The 24434-nt window shown below is 39.1% G+C and overlaps 1 protein-coding gene across 1 annotated transcript in view; it reads left to right on the top strand.

Annotated features, from left to right (window-relative positions):
* The window catches only part of PHEX (phosphate regulating endopeptidase X-linked), a 112905-nt gene that overhangs the window by 39796 nt on the left and 48675 nt on the right, over nt 1-24434 (top strand). The window contains exons 8-12 of the mRNA XM_074860930.1: nt 2452-2535; nt 2841-2986; nt 9378-9471; nt 13750-13878; nt 17391-17492. Coding sequence (XP_074717031.1) covers nt 2452-2535; nt 2841-2986; nt 9378-9471; nt 13750-13878; nt 17391-17492 — 555 coding nt within the window. The remainder of the gene's footprint in view (nt 1-2451; nt 2536-2840; nt 2987-9377; nt 9472-13749; nt 13879-17390; nt 17493-24434) is intronic.

The raw sequence follows: 24434 nt of genomic DNA, 5'->3' as shown, positions 1-24434 counted from the left end.
TTAAATATGGTATTTGGTTCTGACTGATTTACTTGATGCCATTTTTGCCCCCTTGTGGAGTTTAATTTATGCATTAGGACTGTTGCAGGCTGAAGGAACGTTTCTGCTTCCCTGTATCCCTGTTTCACTATGACTACTGCAGGAATCGTGCTCCTAGGAGCTGCAAGTCCTCTATTGTTTCCGCTTCTTCTGAAGCTAGAGAGAAGAGTTAACCTCAATGCTCAGAAACCAGCAAAAGTTAGGGCTACAAACTTGATACTGATTTGCAGAAGTGCCATTTGAGCTGAGTATTTCTTCATATTGCCAAGGAAAGAAGCTATCCCCTGTGAAATGCTGGGTCTCCTGTTAACAGAGAAGCCTGTTGCACAGGACAGGTGATGCAGCATATGACTTCCCTAGGTTCTGCTGTTGCAGTCCACAGGAGGAAGGGAGTGGTGCTTCTTAATGATGTCTGTGTGCAGAATTTAGGGCCATCCACAATAGTAGTAAATCAGTGTTTCCATCTCTTCTCTGAAAGAGATGAGATTTTGTCATACCTCTAAATAAAGCCCAATATTCAGCTTCAGTTACCTAGTGTGGATGGACTAATGAGTAGATACGTCATTGTGACCTAATAGGCTTGAAAACCAGAAAAATGTTTCTTCTCTTTATTGGTGATGTGGTAAGAAGATGGATTGATATCTCTGGTAGCTCTAATGCTTTACTTGATGAATGTCTTACAGACCTTTAATCCACAAAGTATATAGGTGAAGTTGCCATATAAGATAACATAGATCACGTAACAGCCCTCAGGATCAGTAATGCATACTGTTATGCAACAAGCCATACTCGCTCACGATTACCTAATTTCCCTTTAGTTTGAATAATCCTCCTAAAATATATGTAGATATTAGGCATGAGTCCAGGAACATAGACTGTTGTGTAATCTGTAACAAGCACAATGATTTATATAAACATCTTACTGTGATTTCAAAGGAGAGAGTCCTTTTTGTTATTTAGGCTTTTAATGCATCCTGTGTTCCGCTGCATTTGTTTTAAGTGAACATATATAATGGAGAACCTGTGTGCTCAGAAAGAGATAATAGCAATAATAGAAAGAGATAATAGCAATAATAGAGATATATAAATAATATAATAAATATTGTTTAAATATATAATATAAATATAAATATATAATATATAAAAATATATATATAAATATATAATAAATATAATAAATATAATAAATATATAATGTGTATATATAATATAATAATATATATAATAAAAGAGATAAAAGCAATAATAAAGGGAAGATACTTCAGATATAGGAAGGAGTGCCATGCTTTGAGAGAGCTTGTTGTGTACAAGGAAGATTTCAGTTAGGTTTGAATTACTGGAGGAAGGGGGAGAGTTTTGAGAGGAAGGGAGCAAATGGGTTCAAGAAGAGTTTAAAAATTTGTCAGATAAATGAAATTTGCAGAAAGGGAGAAGAAAGTAATTTTTTTTTCTGTGTGGCTTGAGCAATAGTAAAACCGCAGACACTTACTGGAGAATTTTGGTTGGAGAACTGCCAGCTGTCTGGTTAGTCTGGCATCAATCTCTGTCCTCTTTAAACTGCACAGCGTACAGGCTGTTGTATAGGATTTACCTTAGAGCAGGTCTGGAATTGCCATCGGGAATTCTTGTTTCTCTTGAACACTGAGAAAATTTTGAGATATATCTTGTACTTGGTTTGGTTTTTTATTATGAACCATACTGCCATCTTGGAATCTGAGTGTTCCTTGTCAGTTATAAAAGAACTTGCTTTATATTTAGGATTTCTTTTGCTATGTCCTTGGACTTTGACACTGCAGATGACCCTGAGGTCTGGCTCTTCTGGTGACCCAGATGAGAGTCCTGGTTGGAGAATGCTTTAATTCATGTCTGGCCTTTATACCCAGGTTTCCTGCTATGAAAATCAGGATGGTGGGGTAAAATGAAGAGAAACTTGTGTGTATCTGTCTCTTCCCTCAAATGGAGTCAGGCCATAGCAAGAACTTGTTCAGATCCAAGAGATGAGATGTGCTTCCAACATCCCTATCTCAGATTTGTCTTTTTAAACCATATAGTTTGGAGCTGGCTTCTACCTGACATGATGAGAGAAGTAAGTATTAATGGTCTAGGTGTGATTTTATCTCTTATGAATCAACATGCATTTCCTTAGTATAATCAGAGCTAAAATTGGTCTAAAATCTTCAAAAAAGACATGCAGCTTGTTCAATTCCCCCGTAACAAGTTAAATTGACAATGAACTGTGTTCCATTTCTCCTAGCTAAATGCCGTCATCAGAAAGGGAAGTTAATGCCATGAATTCTTGGAAAACAGGTGGTGAGATATTTCTGCACTGGGATTATGATGGACAGTCATGGTATAAGTTCAGGTCCCTGCAACATAATCCTTGTTTTAATGTGGTTTTTTTTTTCTCCCCAGATAATGATTCCATATGAGAATCGAACAAGTGAGGTGATGTACAATAAAATGAATATATCGGAGCTTAGTGCCATGATTCCACAGGTTAGTTGGGAATAACTGCAAAATTATTCTTTTAATGTCTGACCTACATAATAAAAATTGCCTTTAGTGTGCAGAGCAGCATGTTAAAGGAATGTCATCAGGAATGTGTGTACTCAATTACAATATATGTTTTTTTTAAATACAGTTACGACTTCACTGAGCTGTGGAAACGTGTAATGACAAAGTGCAATTGTTTCTAAATTTTTAATAAGTAAAGCTTTGAAGCCATTAGTCTCAAAGGTGCAATTTAATAAATCATCTCTCTTCATAATCTGCTTTAACCAGCCTTCTCTTTGTCATTGCAGTTTGACTGGCTGGGATACATCAGGAAGGTGATTGACACCAGACTGTACCCTGAGCTCAAAGATATAGGTCCTTCAGAAAATGTGATTGTCCGTGTTCCCCAGTACTTCAAAGATTTATTCAGGATACTAGAAAATGAAAGGAAAAAGTAAGGATCCTACGATGGTTTCACCCACGCTCATAAGGGGACATCAAATGCTGGGCTTTTCCTGGGTTGTTCAGGTGCTTCAGATATTCTTGGAATCAAGTCTCTAGGCAAAAGGTCTGTTTGGTTTTGTCTGAATGTGGATATAGATATTAACTTGTGTGTAGCAGGAGAATTTTCAGTTTCAACAACTTCTTTACGGAAAACATGGGTTGCAGTAAAGCTGCTCTTTCCAGACACATTCAGCACCTCTTACTTTTATAGGGTCTTGTATCTTGTGAAGTCATTTACACCTGTAGAATATAGTGGTAAAGTGCAGATAGCTTAGATTAAATGTAGTAGATGTGCTTTGCACAGGGAAGCAAGACAGCTTTGGGCAGTGTGATGAATAAGTGTATGTGAAGATGACATCCCATTTCAGAACAACATTATTGATGACATCAAAGTGATTTTCATGATAATTTGCTCTCTGCTGAGGCATGTTGCTGAACTTTAAAAAAATTATTGTTAGGCTGTTGTCTCCAAAAATCATTCTTTTCTGATTGTACAGTATGACCACAACAAAATTTACATTTCAGAAGACTAATTCAGAAGCTTTATTCTTATATTGTTGCTCTGTGTCTCCAGTGACAAAATGTTTACATTAATTCACAGTACCTGTAAAAAATAACATATGGATCAAACAATAAAAAAACTTAAGATGATTGCTCTGCCTACAGAACATTAAACATCCTTTCTTTATAAAACTCAAACAAATATCATTAGTGTGCCACTGATCTTGATCTTCTGAAGAAAGCCTTCTAAATGGTTCAGGCTGTCCATGCTTTGTATCTCAAAGTTAGTTATGTCAGTGGGGATAAAGTGGTGATTTAGAGGATGCACGTGTAGCAAGACAACAGAGAATTAGTTATTCCCTGTGTACAAATACACTTACATGCAAATATATTCTGTAACTACAGAGTAAATAACTGCAGACTTTTTCCATTAGGGTCTTATTCAGGGAAAATCTGAGTATTCAAGAGGAGTTAAGCCAGCCTGTGTGTCATGGCAGAGGGAGGCTGGAATAATGACCAGAAAGAATGGCAACGTCTGCCTTCAACAAAGCTCAAGACCAGCTTCCTGATCCCCACAGGTCGGGAGGGCGGGCAAAAGTAGTGTCTGATTTCCAGCATATTCATGCTACGTATCTTGTAGCTGATGATGGTTTAGGCGTTTTCTGCTCAGTCTTCCTGTAAGAAATTTGCATCATAAAATGTTAGAAATGGCAAATAGTGCTCAACCCAAGCACACCTCAAATTCTTTTACATAAAATCCATCCAAATAGTCACTGCATGATACAAAGATCATGTTTATCTATTAGATGATAATGTTCATTACTTAAAATGTCATAGTCTGCTCCAGGAGTAACCTTGTTATCTGGCCTGAGAAAATTAGGAAATCATCTTAATGCAAACTCCTAACAATGAGGTCTAACATTTTCCTGTAGGGGGAACTCTGAAAGCTTAACAAGAATATTCTCTTTTAGGTAATCTCATTTGTCGTTCTCCATATGATATTTTAAAGGTTAAATTAATGCAAACAACATGAATTTTGTTTCTCACAGTAAATATCTAGACCAGTCAAATTCCTAGTGAAGCATTCCAAAATTTTAGATTTGCTTCAGTGATTAGAATGTGAACTAACTTCTCATCATTTCAGGAGATGCAGTGTCATTAGGAGAAGCACGTACTTTCACCAAGTTCATATTCTTTTCAGTTACAAACTTCCTATCTCTGAATGACACTTTTATTCCAATGCCTTGTGTATCCCCTTCCCAGATGAGCACTCTGCTGGCATGGGTGCTATTCAAAATAGCACAAAAAGATGCTTCATGCCCCAGTGATCTGGCAAAGTACTCCCAGAAGTTTCTTTCAGGTGAAGGGAAGAATGGAGCAAAAATTAAATCTGGCTACAGAAACAGTTCTCGATAATGGAAGTGACAAGTTGAATGGACTCACAATCATCATATTAAAAATTGCTCCCTTGGAGAACCTGCTGAACAATCTTGAATTGTGAAATCATTCACATGGCAATGTTACTAGAAAATAGCACATTGGCAGGGTGTAGAGTGAATTTAGTAGAATAAGACTGTTATTTACTATGCCCTGCTGCATATAATCCAGTTACTCTATGGAGCTTGAAATATGTGCAGCAGTGTGGTTCGGAGGTCTGTCCAAAATTCCCAAGCCAGGGCACTGCTGTGAATCCAGCCCAGGAGCATGGCTCTCTGTAGCAAGATGCCCAAGAAGGTGAGTAACTAGCTTGCAGAAGTTTCCATCAGCCCTGGGCTAGCTAGCCTAAGTCACGTCAGGTGTTCAGTTCAGAAGTAAGTAACACCTTCTTCGTAAGAAGTCTTCAAGGATTCCTTCAGTTTTTTAGTGTACTGAGTTTATATCTATTACAGGAAGAAGAGATGTATGTTGAAAACATAGATGTAGCTATTGTATAAGTGTGATAATGGCAGAGCTCCAATACAGCTATGCCACCTGGGGCTGGGGGGAGATGGGACTGTGCTGGCACCAGTTAGGACCCCATTATATACGTTTCCTGTTACCTGTGTGCTGGTGCTTTATGTGTAAGCCATAAATAGGATACAGTAAATTGTGTCCTTGTTGGACATGTTTGCAGCTGTTGAAGGAAGCAGCTTTACCGTTCTCATGAATGTCAAAATAAATAACTTGTTTCCTTTGCCCTTCCTTACCCTAGCTTTGCAGTAAGGGACAATCAATAAAGAACTACTCTAATTCCTGCAGCATAAGAGAAATATTCTTTAGAGAGGGATGAGGGTGCTAGATCTCCTTTCTGGTTTTAGCCTGCCTCTGAAAAATTAGAGGGAAGTTACAATAATCTGACTTGAACTAGTGCCTCTAGCAATAGAGGCAAAAGTTTTTCAGTACTTATAATTTAGTTCATGACTCAATACAATTTTCAAACAGATCTCAAAATTTGTGAAAGGGATCTTTTTCGTAAAATGTCAATTAATTTGTCCATCTATCTCATATTAATCTATCCTCTTTAATTGCCACCATGTCTGTTGATTAAAATATTACAAACTCACATATTTTTACATGGGCAACCTACTTTATTCCCAGACAGGGGAGAAAGTTCTTTAGTATACATTCATAAGCTGGTATAATTTTAACTGTCCCAGCAAACAAGCTCTCTACCACTTCCTTTGGGAGTGTGTATCACAATAATGGTCATATTGGTTAAGAGCGAGCCTACTCTTCTTTCCGTAACAGTCATTTTGAAGTTAAAATAGGGGACTAATAGGGAACCCCTCTGAAAGGTTGCAACAACAAAGGGCCTGGTCTCATCAAAAAAGCAGAGAGGATTTGTATGTTTTATTTGTGTGTTGGATTTTTGCTCCATGTGAACAGGTTAACTGAGCCTCAGTGAACTTATTTGTTAAACTGGGGTGAAAATCACCCTAGGGTATGCACTGAAGATATTTCATAAACAAAAAGTGTCAGTTTTTAAACCAAATGAAGATGACCAATTGATTTTAAGTTTGTATAGTTAGCCAAAATGGTGAAATGATCATTCCCAAAATAGGTAAACAAATTCAGATAAAATATGATTTTGTTTTGTTTTGTAAAACAACTAGTTTTAGGATGTGTCAGCCTTCTTTCCCTTCCCAAATTAAAATAAACCTCAATTAATTGTGGGATATATCTTGAAATAAGAACAGCTTTTTTCATTACTTATGCTTGATACAAGAGTTTTTGAATTCCCGTTGATATTAGTGTCTTTGAATAAGTCACCTTTTCGAGACTCATCCTTTGCAAATTTCAGTCTTTCATTCACTACCAGTTTGACAGAGGTTCCACATCTTAAACATAAGGACAAACACTGCTGGATGAGAACAAGGACACAGACGGGAGAATTGATTTTTTTTGGTAGCAATTAAGTACTGAATTGTAACACATAATTGGTTTATGATAGTGGTCTATTTAGCTGAATTTTTTTACCTAAGACTTTTGATTGAAATTAACTCTTTAAGCCTTTTAATCTGTAGTACTTGCATAGTTACTCTTTTAGATCCACAGAATGGTTACTACAGTAGCATGAATGCTATTCAGCTCTGCTGAAATACCTGAGGCAAAAATAGTTGTGAGGCTTGTGGATTTCGAGTCATTTACAAAACCAATGAGAGCTGAGCACTTTTAGGGTGCTTCAGTTGTCATTGAGCGAGGAAATTCTACATTGTCAGAAATGTATTAAGGGGAAGATCTATACTTTCTGGTATTTCATAGGTTGGAATGAATTTTTAATGAGCCCAAGATTATCTCAAAATGGTTTGATCATCTAAGCAGAGCTAACTGTTTTTGCTTTTGTAACATGTACTGTGTTATAAATGTACATTATTCATGCTAAAAAGCTTTTTCAGATGTTTTACAATTATTGTGGGGATTTATGTGTACTATATGATATATCTGTATACTAAAAGAGGGAATGTGCCCAGTGTGATATATGAGGAGGAGTATAAAACAGAGGACTTACTTATAAACCACAGCAGTTCTCTACTCCCCTGTAGAAGTTGCCACTGGCCACACAGACCAGTGAGTATGAAGCCTTTGAGGTGACAGTTGGCTTGAGATTGCACCCTCAAGTTTTCCTGAGTGAAAGGAGTTGACCATATTTCTGACCTGTAAGCATATGCAGACTTAACTGATGAGTAAAACAGCCTTTGCCCAGGCTGTCATGAATGCACAACTGTGGTGCAGGTTCATGTGACTATGCACACTTGCGGCTAGCTTCAGTTCAGCTGGAGCAACCTGCAGGGACAGCCAAATCCAGTGGCACTGAAGAGCGCCTGCCTTCCCTGGCCATTGACTGCTGTGCTTGACCAGACTGGTCCCCAGTGCACATCTCAGCCAGTCTGTGGAGAGTGTACAGCCACCCACCCACTCTTCATGTAGTGTCCCACTTGGATGTGTGCATGCTGCTGGGTCATCATGTGCTCAGTTACTAACAGACAATATGTAGCTATAGCTTACCTTAAACCTCTTCATTCTCACCTCTTTATAACTTCCCCAGCTGAGTGACCAAGAGTGTAAGCTTCCAGCAGCAACACAGCTTGAGCTGGAGGCTTTGTGTGGGTGAACTGGAGCTTGGTTAGAGGCAAAACTCAAGTTATGGCTCAGGCAAATGATTCTATGAAGACAACATGCCCACAGAGTGTGTTTATAACCTGTTACAATTCATAAGAGGGGACAGTATGGGATGTGTCCTGAATGAAGCTAATGGAGTGACACTGTAGCAACAGCTACTCTGCTCCACACCTATGGCAGTAAGAGATTTCAGAAATGGGATTTTTAGAGATGAAGGAGTTGTTCAGATGGTCTATAACAGCATCTTTGGCTGCAAAGGAGCAATTGTCCTCCCCACTGAGAAGTCTATGGCCTGCCCAAAACCTTATGAACATCCCAGCGTAGAGCAAACAACATTTGGATATCCATAGCTTTAGAGCAATTACTATCCTTGAAAAATGTCATGTCAATAAGATGAGAATGATACATGTAGGACATTATTGGCCTTGTTCTGAGACTGAAGTTGAATTGTGTGTTTCACAGTGCACCTTTACCTCATACAGCCACTGCTGAGCATGGAGAGAGCTTAGTCTAGACTAGATAAATCCTCCAGTCAAGTGCTTGAAGTTTTAGAAAACAGGCATGGATGTCAGGTCTCCTGGGAATTTTAAACAAGTTCTTGCTGAATCTCTCAGTCTCAGTTCTTATGTGATTCTTGTTACTGAGACTTTTCTTTTTTAGTATTTCAATTTTCCATCTGCAAACTAACAGTGGTAATACTTTAATAACTCTGTGTGTAGTAAGAACTTTTAAAAGCATATTGAAAACTTCTAATGAAAGATACAAATATGAGATAATGATAGTGTGTATGGGATGGACTGTTATCTATTCTGTTTCATAGTTATGATTTATGTGCCCTAATAATGAGGAGAGATAACATTCACTTTGATTTACAAAAGAAAAATCAGTTATTTTCTTATCTTGATAGAACTTTTATGCAACTATTGTTATGACACAGTTCTTGCCACTTCTGTGGAAAATGAAAACTACCTTTTGAAAACAGCATTGCCTAAAAATTACATACTAGGAGATTATAAATATCCCCTAGAAGATGGTTATCATAGTACAATTACATATTAACTGGCTGCAATCATACAGATTGTTCTGTGTAATAGGGATTTATCAATTTGGTCATCACTCATTAATTTTCAAGGTGCAATTCCCACCATTCAGTTTAAATGTTTGTAGATATATTTCTGTGAGTGCTTTGTGGTACATCATATACGTTTAGATGTCTGATAAAAATATGTCTGATTTAACAGGACTCTTGCCAACTACCTGGTGTGGAGGATGGTTTATTCAAGGTTATTTAACCTCAGTAGACGTTTTCAGTATCGGTGGCTGGAATTTTCTCGGGTAAGTTAGAGGTTTTTATAGCATTTACAATGGTACTAGTGTTGACGCTACTGGTTTCCCTTATGGTTGCTTATACCTTTGCAAAATGTGAAATGTATTCCATGCTGGATAAATTTCTTGAATAAACTTTTTTTGTTGAAGACTTCTAAAACAATTAAGACATACATATTCTTGTGTATGACACTAAGGAAAAATGTCTTTTAGATTAAGTTAAGGAGTTTTTGAGACCTCCCCTTTAAAAACCATAGTCTTCTATATGCAGAAACTTGAGGTGGAAAGTTTCTGAGTTACATGCCAGGGCTGTGACCTATGCTATTCTTGTTTGGCCAGAATCTGAGCTTTTGAAAAAACTTACTGTTTATGCATCTATGAATATAGCTCTGGTAAACCAAAAGTCTAAGATTTCAGTTTTTCTAAGCTTGCTCAAACCTCTCTCATGCTCTAATGCCAGTTTTACATGAGCTCTAACACATCCATACACTAGCCGTTTCCACAGGGAAGCTGGCCAGGTGCCTTCCAGCTTGGGATTGCAGAAGCCCCGGAAGACATTAGTCATTGCCTCAAGCTATGAGAGCAGAGCTAATTATCTATGAATATGGGCACATATATTTGTGTATGTGTAAATTTGTGTAAAACACATATATTTGATTAAGTGATCCCTGAATAGAAAGACACCCTGATAATCCTGTGGGCAGTGTGAGGACTCGTTAAGCAAATCAAGGATGAAACGGAAACTGAAAAGTACTTTGTCTTGTTTCCAAGCCACTTTAGTTTAGATGGTGAACTTTTTGTTTCTCATTATGCAAATTAGCTGTTTGGTGACATCATGACAACAGGAGGCTGGCATGATGCTGTCAGTTATGTGGTACGGGAGGTGTGGGTGCTCTGTCCTCCCTGGTGAGTCATGCAGGTGGCTAATTGAAGCACCCATAATATCTTTCCTTGAGTAGTACTGGAATAGTTCTGAGTTGATCACATAACCAAAAATAAACTCCAATAGCCTGATAGAGACTACACAGGAAAGGCAGTCTCCTATACTTCTGAAATCATATTCAAATCAGTCTTGTTAAAGATGCCATTTTCTTCTTGCAAAAATGTGAGAAACTGACTGTCAGAACCACAGCGACAAGTTTGTAAGTGTGTCCCCTCCTGGGACATTCCTTGCTAGCCAGGTAAAATAGATTAATGCTGGCCATCGGCCAGTCTGCAGCATAATACTGAGTTATATTGAGTTATATTTTGGCCACAAAAATTCCTGGAAGGAAACTTTAAGCTTTGGATACTGTGGATTTTGATATGGTAACTAGCTGCTGTCACTTCTCTGAGTACTTTTTCCAGCAGCCTAGGGAGAAATCTAATTCAAGTTGATTCAATGCTTATTAACAATGTTATCAAGGCTTTCATGTAAGTGGTTTTGAAAACTTACGAACAGCACAGTAAGGGCAGTGAGTCAGCAGCTCATTCCCATTACCTGTCCCTGGGACCTGGAGATGGAGAATTAGTTAAGTGCAGTAAACAGCAATAGCTAATAGTTAATAGCTAAAGTTAAGCACAAGTAAACAGTTCAGGGGAACAGACTTCACAGATCAGCAGAAAGGAAATGAGAAATGGAGTCCAAGCCAAAGGCTTTGTTGAACAGACTTTTCCAGTTAGGAGCTGGAGGACTAAAGGCACACAGGTCCTTTGGGATCATAAACAGGACCCACCAACCTCTTGCCAGGTAAGTGAAGAAAACCTTGAATGACTGCTAAAATCATGTGACCATGAGATGAATCAGTGACCCTTACAGCAAAGGATATCTTTTATTCATTCATTCATGAATTCAGTCAGCCTCACCCATCATAAGCATAGTATATTTTTCATCAGGTTCTCATTTTCTGTTAGTGGTTTTTACATCCTACATGTAGAAATCTTGGCATCAAGACACTTAAACTCTTTGCAAAGAGAGGGAGAAAGACATGATGAAACTTCAAAAAACTTCAGGTTGAGAAATAGGACAGACCTGCTGACTCTGGAGAAAGTGCTTTGATTACCACATCAGCAACTGTCAGCAGCTCCTCTGCAGCGATGCTTTGAGTCCTAGCAAATGTGCAGTGGCACCTGGGGAAGAGATCAGTCAACTGTGTTCTGGAGCTCTGAATTGGCTGGGAGGGCTCGAAACCTGCTATTTATAGTCACTGTTACTACCTGGAGTACTGTGTTTCAGAGCAGTACATTAATATTAGGAGGACGATTTTGAGGGAGTTCTAGTTGGCTGTTGTAACATAAATATCAATAAACCAGCTGAGAGATATAATCTATTCCTCTCAGCTCTATTTTTATTGGTCTCACATCCTGTGCTGCTTTTCTGTCCTCCTTACTGTCAAGCCCCCCTCAAAATAATGGTAATTATTATGTTGTAATAATAATATGTCACAGTCTAAAAGCCATCTCTGTCTCCTGACTCCTTCTGCGGCTGATGTGTAGTCAGAGCTTTTGGAAGGAATTTCAAGCTCTGATGACTAATGCCATGGCTTCCCTTCTTCCTCTGCATCAAGAAAAAGCTCCACTGTGGTTTTGCTTGAACCCTGGAGAGAAATTTTCTTTTCTTTTTATTGCTTTTGCTTTTATATTTTTTCTTTCTTTTTTTTGAGTGCTGTATTATATATGAGGGTTGAAGAATTTGAAAAAGGAGTTTATTTTCAAATTTGGCACTGTTTAGGAAACTATTACCTTATTATGTATCGGTTTGCCTAATGTGGTTTTCTAATAGAAGCAGTGTTCTCTCTGTCATTGAAAATCTATTAGTGCATATACAGTATTAATAAAAAGCATTTGAAAATGCAATTCACTGGTGTATTTAAGTATGAGTCATTGATTAAGCTTAATTACAGACAATATGATGGAGAAAATCAATCTTTGAACTACCAGAATATCTGACCTTCAATAGCTGAGGGTTAAGCTACTCTGGAATTTTCCAATGAAATCTTTCCTATTGGAAAAAAACAAATCCAAACCCTTCAGTTTTGCTAGAAATTTAATCTTGCACTCAGAGGAGGAGAAGACTGAGAAAAAGAAGAGGCTCAGAAACTGCTAGATCCATGCTTAAGAGCCTTGTATAATTTGGGAGAGTCCAAAATCCTATCCAGCTTGACCTGGTCTGGTGTTGACTGTACTCAGCTGACAGGTGTTAACTACTGGACTGAGATTTTGCTTGTTATCTGTGGAAAAGCTTAAGTTCCTTAAGTAGAAAGGGGACTCTTTGTACCTTGAAAACAACATTTTCTTAAATCAGCACTGCTACCGCTTACATGGACCCATCTTGTATTTTGCTGTGCATACTTTATTTTTAAAATGAACTTCTACCTTGATGAGAAAATGTAATGTTAACTTGGTAAACATCCACGGTAACAACATTCTTCCTGTGAGAAGCAGAAATCAAGGCAGCAATGTGCTTGAGCTCTCTTTTGCCTTGTTCATTGGTGCATTGACCATTCTTGACTATTTCTCTTTTGAAGCTCATGTATAGCAGTGCAGAGACATCATCAGAGCCTGGAAGTGTCTATTTAACCACTGTTCCCTTAGTAAAATATGCAAACTCTTCTACCAGCAACTTGCTACCATAACATGGAGTGAGATATTTGGGGGACAAACACATATTCAGTGTTCAGTGTTCTTGATGATTCAAATGTGTTTTCTCCTGAAAACATTCTGTTTGCAAAAGGGACTGAAAGCAACAGTCTGTGGTAAGAGTAACCAGACAGGTAAATGACAAAAAGGTGTGGACACATACCTACTGATGTTAGCCATCATTAGTTAGCATAGATAAGTTCATGACAGTGGAGGCCTCTGTAGGAGGTGTTTCATAAGGACTGACCTAATTTTCATGAATATGATCTCCCTAGGCTTCTCTCCTAGTCACTGGAGAGAGAGAAACTTTTTTTGGAGATATCTCAGAGCAGGGATTTTCTAGAGGAAAGTGTCTCTCCACTTAACACAGAAAGACTACCAAGATTAATCTAAAATTGGCACTTGGGAATGCCTTCCTATAACTGACCCTCTAAGCCTAGCCTAAGTCATTATGTTGTACTGTTTCTAAGTCTAAAATCTTACACGTATTTTGTGGAGTTCAGAAGATTTGTCATAGCACTTGGTGAAAATGGAAATAACTGTAAAGTACCATTATTGTTTCTTTTTAGTAGCTATTTGACAAATATGCTTTAGACTATACTGTATGTGGATGCAGACTTGTTCTTAAACAGTATGACGTTATGACCTGCTACATGCACCTGCCTACAGGTGATCCATGGAACCACAACTTTGCTGCCTCAGTGGGATAAATGTGTGGACCTCGTTGAAAGCGCACTCCCTTATGTTGTGGGTAAGATGTTTGTGAATGCCCATTTTCAAGAAGACAAGAAAGAGATGGTGAGTCCTCGGAGATCTCTGTCTAGAAACTTAATTAGTGGCTTCCTCCTCACAAGTTGCCTCTGATGTTAGACAAAGTTTAAAAAGAGACAAGATTCTTAAAAATGCTTTAATTGAATTAAAAAAAAAAAAAAAAGACAAGGAGAAAATTAAACAAATTTGAAGAAATGTCACCCTTCTGTCCATCTGGGCACTGCCCATTCTTTCCATCTTCAGCCCTTCAGACAAATATGTAGCCAGATCAAACAGGCTGAACACTGTAAAATTGCATATAATAATCATGACAGACAGGATGTGCAAGAACAGAGAGAGGGGTATCGATGAGAAATGGTTTAGTATAGCTAGTGCAACTCATTATAGTGCAGTTTTTACTGATTAGTTGGAAGACTGATCAAGTTTTCTGTTTTAAGGTGACCCTTTTAAAGTTGACTGTGCTACACCTGTAGTCTAAGCAAGAAAAGTGTGGCTGATGTCTGGCCCAAATTAAGGGAAGCTTAGAGCCATATAGTGAGTCTTTATATTTGTGATTCAAATCTTTTTTGCTCAGTGGTGAAGGAAAGCATTCTTCCCTCCTGCAGAGTCCAAAGAATAGCTTTTAGCTGGATGTTCATCCTCATTCTAAAACTTCAAACATAGCTACATTATCACTTCTCTTAATAACATATTCAAATTATTAATTACCCTTCACAATAATTTATGACTTAGTTCATATTTTTCTCATAAAGTTTTCCAGTATCTGCTTTCCCAGCTATTGATTTTCCAACAATAATCAGTTTAAAATTAACTAATGTAGTCACTGAACTTAGATCTCTGTGCAGGAGAGGCACAACCATTTAGCAAACGTGAAATAGCATCCTGTGCTGCGAGCGACAGCTCTGTGATAGTCCTGATTGCACTGCCCTGGCTCAATAGCCTGAGTTTGTCTGTTTGACTTTATCTAGTTTGACTGTTTTCTCAGGGAAGGACTGCATTTTAGACAGACCAACACTCTGATTTGGCTTGTCGAAATCTTTATGACATGTGTTTCCCTCTCAGGTTCTGCATTTCTTTTGCTACTTGCCTTCAGCTGGAATTTCCATTCTGAGATCCAGCTTTTCAGTCCCCTGCTCCTTGATCAAGTTTGTAATGTGCCATTTGGCAGTTTAGTGGCAAAAATATTTCAGTATGACCTCTGCGCAGGATAAGTGGGAAGAGAAGGACTATAAAAATGTACACTTTATGGAGGGGACAGACACTTTTTCATTTTTGTGTATCTGAGGGAAAATTATAAGAAGATGATATAGTTTTCTGTTGAAATGTGACCTAGTTAAAATATTTCTAAGCATGTACATTCCTTTCAGACCAAATCTTAGAAAAATTATCAAGTCTGAAGTCACAGTAGCATTCATAGTAAGAAATGCATATAAAATTTATAGTGTAGATCATAAGATTCAGACTTATAGTGAACTGCCCATGGAGTTAAAATTAGATATAGGTGAAATTTGTTGCAATCCATTTAAAAGTGTGCTTTTCCAGTTAATAATTTGTGGTGTTAGCATTTTCATTTCACCGGCTTTCAGTTCTATTTCTCTTTCTTAAGCAGTAAGAAAGCACTTGACAAAAGCACTCTTATTTGTACAGATTTTTTTTTTTTTTCATGGCTCATGGCATATATCTGTCTATGATAAGCAAATCCTGAGTTATGGATAATATGGATTCTTTTTCCTCCTTGTTTTTTCACTGATGTTTCATACCTTAGATACTTCTCTCCTTTTATCAGGAAAGACATTATTTGTGTCTAAATATAGCACTGTTTCTAACCCAGAGTGCCTGCAGTGTTTCTTACAGCTATGCCTGAGCAGTTTCAGTAATAACTTTGATAGCAGGAATAGGTTTTTCCCCCTGCCCCCTGCAGCTACAGCTGGTGCATAAAGCCTAAGTATACACCAGGGCCCAGCTGCAGAGCTTGAGTTTGAACCTGTAACCTCCAAATACAGGGAGTTCACCTCATTAGTGCACTAAGTTAATTGAGTCAGTGTTCTGTCATCAATATCTTTAAGTTACCCTATTCCCTGGGATGCAGTTTACTGTGAATGTTAACTGCTTAGTCATATTTAATGCGAGACCTGTTCCAGTTGTCCCATATTGTCTCTAAAAACAAGAAGATGTTTTTTGAAAAGGGTAGGAAAAAATGAATAATCAAATGATCTTCGCTGTGTTTTGTCTGGTTCCACCACAAATAAAGAACAATTCCAGTTTAAAATATACACCTAATACATAAAAGACAATTTAGCTAAAGGTAACATTACTTTCCAGGGTTTAGTCCCCACTTTTAATGACATTTCAGAGTTACTAGATCTATAGAATAAAATTATATAAATCTCGGGTACTTGACATTTTCATTGTTTTTAAATGTAACATAACTGATAACACAAAAATCCAATAAGTCTTCATGTAATGATTATCTGTCATGTCTTGTGCTGACTCAACTCTTGTTTGGTCTGTGCTAAAGGACTCAAGCAATGGCTGTATCCCCTGAATTGCCTCACTCTCACAGCATTCTCAGTGGCTATCTGTCATGAGGTTCATCTATTGATATAAATAGAAACAGCTGATTGCGTACACCTTTCTGGTCTGTGCTGCCAGACGGATGCATAGGCATGAAGGCATTTCCGCTCTTTAGACTGATATAATGCACCTTGTAGCTATCAGATTTCTTGTTTTCTGTCATTTCAGAGTTTTCTTAGTGTGTATACTCACTAAATGCTCCTATTATTATTTTTTTTTACTTGCTTGTGGCTTTGTATAGGTGTCTGAAAAAGCAGCCAAGCTTAAATGGTTGTGGGTTTTCCTAGCTTTGCAGAGATGCAAGCTGTCATTTGTGGTTCAAGACCACAGAAGCAGTTAAGGCTGCTCAGTGTTGTGAGCCATGGCCTCTATCCCTGCAGTAAGTAAAGGGTAGGAGTACTTCACAAATACAGCTAAATACAGGCTAAATATTTGGATACTGCTTTGTATTTGGATCATGATACTGTCAGCCCGAATTCAGTCCTTTGGCAGTATTAATGAGGCATGTCTCAGTCTGACATAAACCAAACAAGGCTACAGATTCTCTATCTGCAGAAAGGTTTTATTTGTGCACATACCTTGCGGCTGCCTCCTTCTTCTGCATAGGCTAGTGATCTAGAGTCAAAGTGCCAGAAATCTCCCCAAATCACTGCAAATCTCCCAGTATTTTTTATGATTTCAAGACAGATATCCTCACAATTGTGACATAAAAGGGTCAACAATGTACAGGTTGTGTGGTACACCTGAAGGAAAAGAAAATGGAAAGAAACTTATTTTCAGAGGAAGTGTCTGAGAACTGGAGAAAGAAGAAAAGAAAAAACAAGAAAAAATAGCCGATACTGTCTGATTTGGAATCATTCATATGGTCTAACCAAATCCATCGCTCCTTCATGCACCAAAACTTTTCTTATAATGATTCTGCCATGGCATATTTTACTGGGAGGGGTCTGCTAAATGTTTTGCAGATGGAGGAGTTGACTGAAGGAATTCGCTGGGCTTTTATTGACATGTTGGAAAAGGAAAATGACTGGATGGACTCTGAAACAAAAAGAAAAGCTTATGAGAAGGTAACAAATATAAATGTTGAATGGGTAAAATCCTGTTACAGTGAAGATTTGACCTGAGTGAGAACAGAATGCCATGGAGTGTACTTGCAGTTTCAGTTACTTATCCATTGTTTTGTTTGTGAAGGGACATGTGCCACATTTGTTTTTCTAGAAGCTGATCTGTCTGAGGTTCTGCTGCTTCTCTGCTAGAGTTATTTTTGTTACATTGTTCTTCCTTCCTTGCCTCCATCTTTCCCCATCTGACTCTGGGTGATGTAGACTGTGAGATTATTTCAGATTTGCCTGCACAGTGTCTTTTCTGGACAAGGTCTTCATCTTGATTGTGATGTCAAGGGCACACCAACCTGAAAACAGAAAATGGTGTCTAAAATACCTGGGACAGCTGAGGGTGTTTGGTGTGAAGATGAAGGATCCAGCCTAGAAGGGGATATGAGAACAGTCCAGGTCTCGTACCTTCTCCAATATCGTGGTGGGATGCCTACCTTGAAGGCTATCTTCCAGGAGTTCAATAACCATCCCAGCTGAATACCCATCTCCCGATAGAATAATGCCAGTTATGAAGTGTTATGATCAAGGTTGGCATTACTGGTCCTGATTACTTTCAGATAGAGTGACAATAAAATGCAGGAGGTAAAAGTGAAGGCAGAAGAAAGTACTCAAATCTCCCCTTTCGCTCTATTCCCACATTTACAATGTGATAGGAAGAAAGGGAGCTTGTCCAAATGCAGAGCTGTGCCCCCACAGCAGCAGCTGGAGGGGGCATAAACAAAGACAAATGGAAGACAATATGTAGGACTGTCTCCTCATTTGTTGAGCCAACAGGATATCAGTGAATTAGTAAATAGCCTCTTTGAATAAACTGACATGCAAGTGCAGTTGAACTGTTCCTGCTCACTGTGCTTGAATAAAAATAGTGGTTTTGATTTAAAAATAAGCACAGACTTCAAAGTTTTTTGGTAATTCTGATGAAAAGGCTGTTGAGACATTTTATCATTGGAAAGTTTTAAATTCCATATACACCCTATTTACATTTTATACAACAGTGCTCTTCACAGATGTGCAAATGAAATAGAGCTGCATAAGTGCACCAATCCATTCTATAGCAAGAGAACAATAGTAAAATGCTATTTATTTCCTGCTAACCTGATGGTAAATGGACTGCAGTTATTACTTCTTACTGGCTGTTATGCTTGTTTTTTTACTAGAAATAACCTTAGAAATATAATGATCTGTAAGTTAGATATTTGAAAAATTTGGTGCAAAATAAGAGCAGGAAGATTTTCTGATTATTTCCTTAACAGAGATATTTCTATATACCTTTACAGGCATATGCAAGTCTGATGTTGATTTTTCTAGCAAACAATTTGCTTAACCATTTTGTTCAATATTTGCTACCTGCCTTTCAGTAGAGAAACAATACAAGCATTTCAAATTAATAAACTCCCTAAAAAGCTCTTCCTTTCCCAATTTAGGGAGAGTTTTGTTCAGAAGGTAGGTTAGATCTTTTGTGGGTAGAGATGCCTGTTTCTCTCTCTTGACATATTTAGGAAGCTTATGGCACTTTGCTCCCAATTTAGGCAGGCATCTCATTTAAGTTTCTGGAGTTAATGGGGTGAGTCTGGGCCAAACAATGCATGACAAACTAAATTCAAGCAGTACAATAAAAATAATATTACAAGCCATGGTATTATGAATAGTAAATGGTTTAAATCCATTCTCACTGACTTGAACAACAATTTTATAGTTTACTGACACTTGTAAGACACAAGTGTTACATAATGACTTAGAAATTGCAGCAACAATTATGCAGTAGGACTTATGACTGTAAATTTAAGTTTAGATTCACAGAAACAGCTACTTGGCTAGAAGGGAACAGTCTAGAGAGACATTTTGGTAGATTTCCAGACATGGAGTTTGTGCATGTTTATTAAATACTATTTATTGCTAATGATATATATTGAATTTGTCCTGGGACATTCGGATGAGCATGTTTTTAATTCAAGAAATAGATGCATTATGTGTATGGTCAGATAATTCACTGGGGAATTTTAAGATTTATAATATAACAGAACCTTCAAAATCTGTTACTCTGTTCCAATCAAATCTCATGAGCCGAGCATACTATGCTGTCACTTTTTTAATACTTACGCTTTAAGAAAACAGCATAGACAACAGAAATTTTGGAGTGGGGTTTGTTTTGTTGTTTAAAAAAAACCAAACAGTATTACTTTATTATATAGATCCGTAGAAGTGACATTTCTTCATCAATAAGTGTCACCCGCATATGTTAGGATAGTGCAAGTGCTGTGGATTTCACAATTTAGAAAGGAACTTAGTTTATTTTTGAATTGAAGAGCAAGTTGTATCATCCTGGGGGTCTTCCTGAGTTTACTCTTCATTTTGGATCATTATCAAAATAGAGACTAGTGTTATGACAGAGCACAGTGATATGCTTCTTTTAGACAGGGGCAGAAAGGACGCTTTGCTTTGATCTTCTGTATAGCTAAACTAGTATTTTAACCAATTATTGCTGGGCTGAGCCCAATAACACATCAGACAACTGTCCTAGTTCTCTGTGGTTACTAACACTTCTGTGGAATTTTTTTATTAGGGTAGGATATTCTGCTTGGAAACAAATTTCAGTCCTGTGTGAGCATCTTCTGCTTGTTTCTATTTCCAGAACAAAAGATGGCATGTGCTTCATTATTAATCTGATATCCTTCTATGATAAGGTCTCCTGCCTAGTGGATGAAGGGAAGACGGTGGATGTAGTTTTTCTGGATTTTAGTAAGAGTTTTGATACTGTCCCTCACAGCATCCTTCTGGACAAGTTGTCCAACTATGCGATGAGTGGGCTGATGGTGCTCTGGGTGAAGAACTGGCTGAGCGGCAGGGCTCAAAGGGTTGTAGTGAATGGGGCTGCATCTGGCTGGTGACTGGTCACCAGCAGTGTTTCTCAGGGCTCAGTTCTAGGGCCCGTTCTGTTCAATATTTCTATCAATGATCTGGATTTAAGAGTCGGATGCACTATTAACAGGTTTGCTGACATTACTAAACTGGGAGGTGCTGTTGACTCTCTGAAGGGACAAGAGGCCTTGAAGAGGGATCTGTATAAGTTGGAGCATTGGGCAGTGATTGATGTGATGAAATTGAACAAGTCCACATGCCAGGTTCTGCACCTAGGACAGAGTAACACCGGGCACAAGTATAAATGGGGAGAGGTGTGGCTGGAGAGCAGCCCTGCAGGAAGGGATCTGTGGGTGCTGGGTGCCAGCAGGCTCAATGTGAGTCAGCGGTGTGCCCTGGCAGCCAAGAGGGCAAACTGCACCCTGGGGTGCATCAGACACAGCATAACCAGCTGGACAAAGGAGGTGATTATCCTGCTGTATTCAGGGTTGGTGCAGCCTCACCTTGAGGACTGTGTTCAGCTCTGGGCCCCACCATTTAAGAAGGATGTGAAGGTCCTTGAATGTGTCCAGAGTAGGGCAACAAAGCTGGTGACAGGGCTGGAAGGCATGTCCTGTGAGGAGTGGCTAGGGACTTTGGGTTTTTCTGCTTTAGAGAAAAGGAGTCTGAGGGGTGACATCATTGCTCTCTACAGGTTCCTGAGGAGGGGAAGTGGAGAGGGAGGTGCTGAGCTCTTCTCCCTGGGATCCAATGACAGGACACGTGGGAACGGTTCAAAGCTGCATCAGTCAGGGGAGGTTCAGACTGGACATTAGGAAACATTAGGAGACCTCTCCTCTCCTCTCCTCTCCTCTCCTCTCCTCTCCTCTCCTCTCCTCTCCTCTCCTCTCCTCTCCTCTCCTCTCCTCTCCTCTCCTCTCCTCTCCTCTCCTCTCCTCTCCTCTCCTCTCCTCTCCTCTCCTCTCCTCTCCTCTCCTCTCCTCTCCTCTCCTCTCCTCTCCTCTCCTCTCCTCTCCTCTCCTCTCCTCTCCTCTCCTCTCCTCTCCTCTCCTCTCCTCTCCTCTCCTCTCCTCCCCTTCCCCCTCTCCCTCCCATTTCTATTCTAATTATCAATTAAGTAAAGAAAGGAAGTTATTAGTTAGGTAAAGAATGTCTTGGTCTTTTATGTTTTCATCGGTAGCTGACACATTGTCCCTTACAGCAATGCAGCGTAGAGCTCCTGCCTGAAGTTCTATGGCAGAACTGAGTGCTACATGGAAATGACAGTGATTCATATATTTTGTTTTTCCTCTGTATTTTTAATCTCATTACATTCTTGAATTCTTCAAATGCTCTGGAAAGAAAGAAACTGTAGAAACCTGGTGGGTTTTGTTTACTGGGCCTGCTCCATGTGATCCATATAATTTACATTAGCCTTCCTTTTAACATCAGGCATATTTGGGTCATTAACAAAGTTTTTACTCATTTCCCAAGAAAAGAATAATGTTGATGTGTGATTTGGATGTCTGGACTGTGAGCATGGAGAGCCTTCCTAGGAGCGGCTGAGGGAACTGGGGTTGTTTAGTCTGGAGAAGAGGAGGCTGAGGGGAGACCTCATCACCCTCTACAACTACCTGAAAGGAGGTTGCAGAGAGCTGGGGATGAGTCTCTTTAACAAAGTAACAAGCGATAGGACAAGAGGTAATGGCCTCAAGTTGTACCAGGGAAGGTTTAGACTAGATATTAGGAAGCATTTCTTTACAGAACGGGTTGTTAGGTGTTGGAATGGGCTGCCCGGGGAGGTGGTGGAGTCCCCATCCCTGGAGGTGTTTAAGAGTAGGTTCGACATAGCACTTAGGGATATGGTGTAGTTGGGAACTGTCAGTGTTAGGTTAATGATTGGACTAGGTGATCTTCAAGGTCTTTTCCAACCTACATGATTCTGTGGTTCTGTGACCTCTGAAGGACTTACAAAAGGCCCTCTGATAGAATCGATGCTTGAATTTTGCTTTAGGCTGCCTGTCAGCTCCATCTAATCACTGAAATATTTCTTCGTCTGTGACTCTCTGTGTCTTTTGTGTTGTTTTAAGTTACTCAGAAGGGACACTACTAATTTAATGAGCCCAAACCATATTAAAAGGATCAAATCAACTAGTCTACATGCCATAGGGAACAATTGTCTTGCAGTCTTGATTTCTGAGAATCACCCTTTTAACCCTTGTATACTTTGGAGTTAAGGTTTGACTTTCCCTCTGTAACAAAACAATGTAATGAGATAACATCTAATAATTTCCTTCTGTCCTCCCTCCATTCCTCTCTTTCTGTGATTGAAACATGGATTTAAACCAGACCATCTGAAAGACAATCTTGCAAAGAAAGTTAACAGGGTTAGGTGACTCGGTCTGTCTTCTCGTGCAGTTCTCACCTAGCTCTCTGGATGGAGCTCATGCTGCTTCCAAAGGAGCTCCGAGTGGGAGAGAAGCGTTCGGCTCTGTCCTGTGATGCTGTTTTCTGCCCTGTCCTTCCTCCTCTGTTTTATTCAAGCCTTGCTTTGTTGCTCTGTATTTGACAATCATCTGAAATTTGCTTAAATTGTGCCTGTTAACCTCCCGAATTTTCAATGGAGATCTCTGATTAGAAAACAAAAACAAAAAAAACCAACAAAAAGTTCCTCTTCTTGCCTTTTCAGCCTCTCTCTTTTGTAAGGATCATTAAATTTTGCCCCCATTTGAAGAACAGAGAAATTATTCAAATGAGTGCATCTCCAAGGGTGTATCTGGCAACAGTCTTCAAGTATGTGGTCTGCAAGTTACAGAAGCCATACAGAAAGATCCCTTGTTGGCTGCCTGGGCACTGGGTGAGCTCTTGGGCCACCTTGCAGCCTCTGAGAAGGATGGCAGATGAGGAGCAGGGTGGGTAGACAAAGGAGAGCCTTTTGTCTCCCTTACAATGAAGGTGCAGATTGCAGCCGGCTATGTCAGCCAAACGGTATTGACAGCTGCATTTTGTAACTGTTGGTCACAGGGAAAAGGGAGAACCCGCAACTGAAACTCCATTGATGTGACTTGTGTGATCAGAACTTTCATCTTTAAAATGGTAATTTATTGCTGCTTCTCTTCAAAGGATAATTCAGTGGAAGATCATCACTGAGACACAGAACTGTTCCTCTTCCTGGGCAGGAGCAATTATTTTATTAATCACTATTTTTCCTTTATGAAATGCCTTTTGTGCTTGGGTTTAACTGGAGGCTTGAAAATGAGACTTTTACACAAAAGCCTGTTTTCTGAAAGTTTTCAAATCTCCTGTAAAATTGCCTGTATTGTAGGAAGTTATTTTTTTGCTTTGTAATACTATTTTTAAAGCATGGATGTTAAGCCAAAAAAAAGCTTGTTTTTCCTCTAATAAGATTTTTCTGTAACATGATTAACCTCTTTAGGTCACGGAGCACAAATCCCAAGGTCACTGTGCAATCATTTTTTGCCTACTGAACTTGCCCGCTGCTTGGCTTTATTTCTCTCTAAGGAAGTCGTATACACAACATTTGTTTTCTTTGCATCTCTCTGAGTCTGAAGACCGAGGCAAGAGGACCACAGGAAAATATAAGGATAAGGACAGTGCCTGGCTATAGATGTCTCTCTTAGGCAGTGTTAGGTACCTTTGTTTAGCCTACAGGGTTTGTTCTGCTGCTTCCCTAGATAACATAGTGTATTTTTGGCCAATAGCCCTTAGGAAATCAAGAACCATCTGTACAAGCCCTGATTTAACAAAGTATAGGTACTTTAAATGAGGTAGGTGTCCATGGGTTATCCCACTGAAGCCATTTGCTTCTCAGCTGGAATTTACTGGCCGTATCCAGCCCTTCAGTTAGCTGAGCCCTGCCATCTTTCCCAGTTCTCTGTGGTCTCTCTCTCTTCATATTTGGATGATTTCACTACAAACATGACAGCCATACTGCTTAGACCAGAGGTCCAATGTCTGGCTCGGACAGTGGCCAAACAGTAGCAGATGTTTAGAGATGAACATAAGGACAGGGCAAGCATAAAGGGATACATTCCC

The sequence above is a fragment of the Strix uralensis genome, chromosome 2 (genome assembly GCF_047716275.1).
Source record: "Strix uralensis isolate ZFMK-TIS-50842 chromosome 2, bStrUra1, whole genome shotgun sequence".
Classification (NCBI taxonomy): domain Eukaryota; kingdom Metazoa; phylum Chordata; class Aves; order Strigiformes; family Strigidae; genus Strix; species Strix uralensis.
The sequence above is the reverse complement of the archived record's forward strand: the minus strand, read 5'-3'. Positions and strand labels throughout refer to the sequence as shown.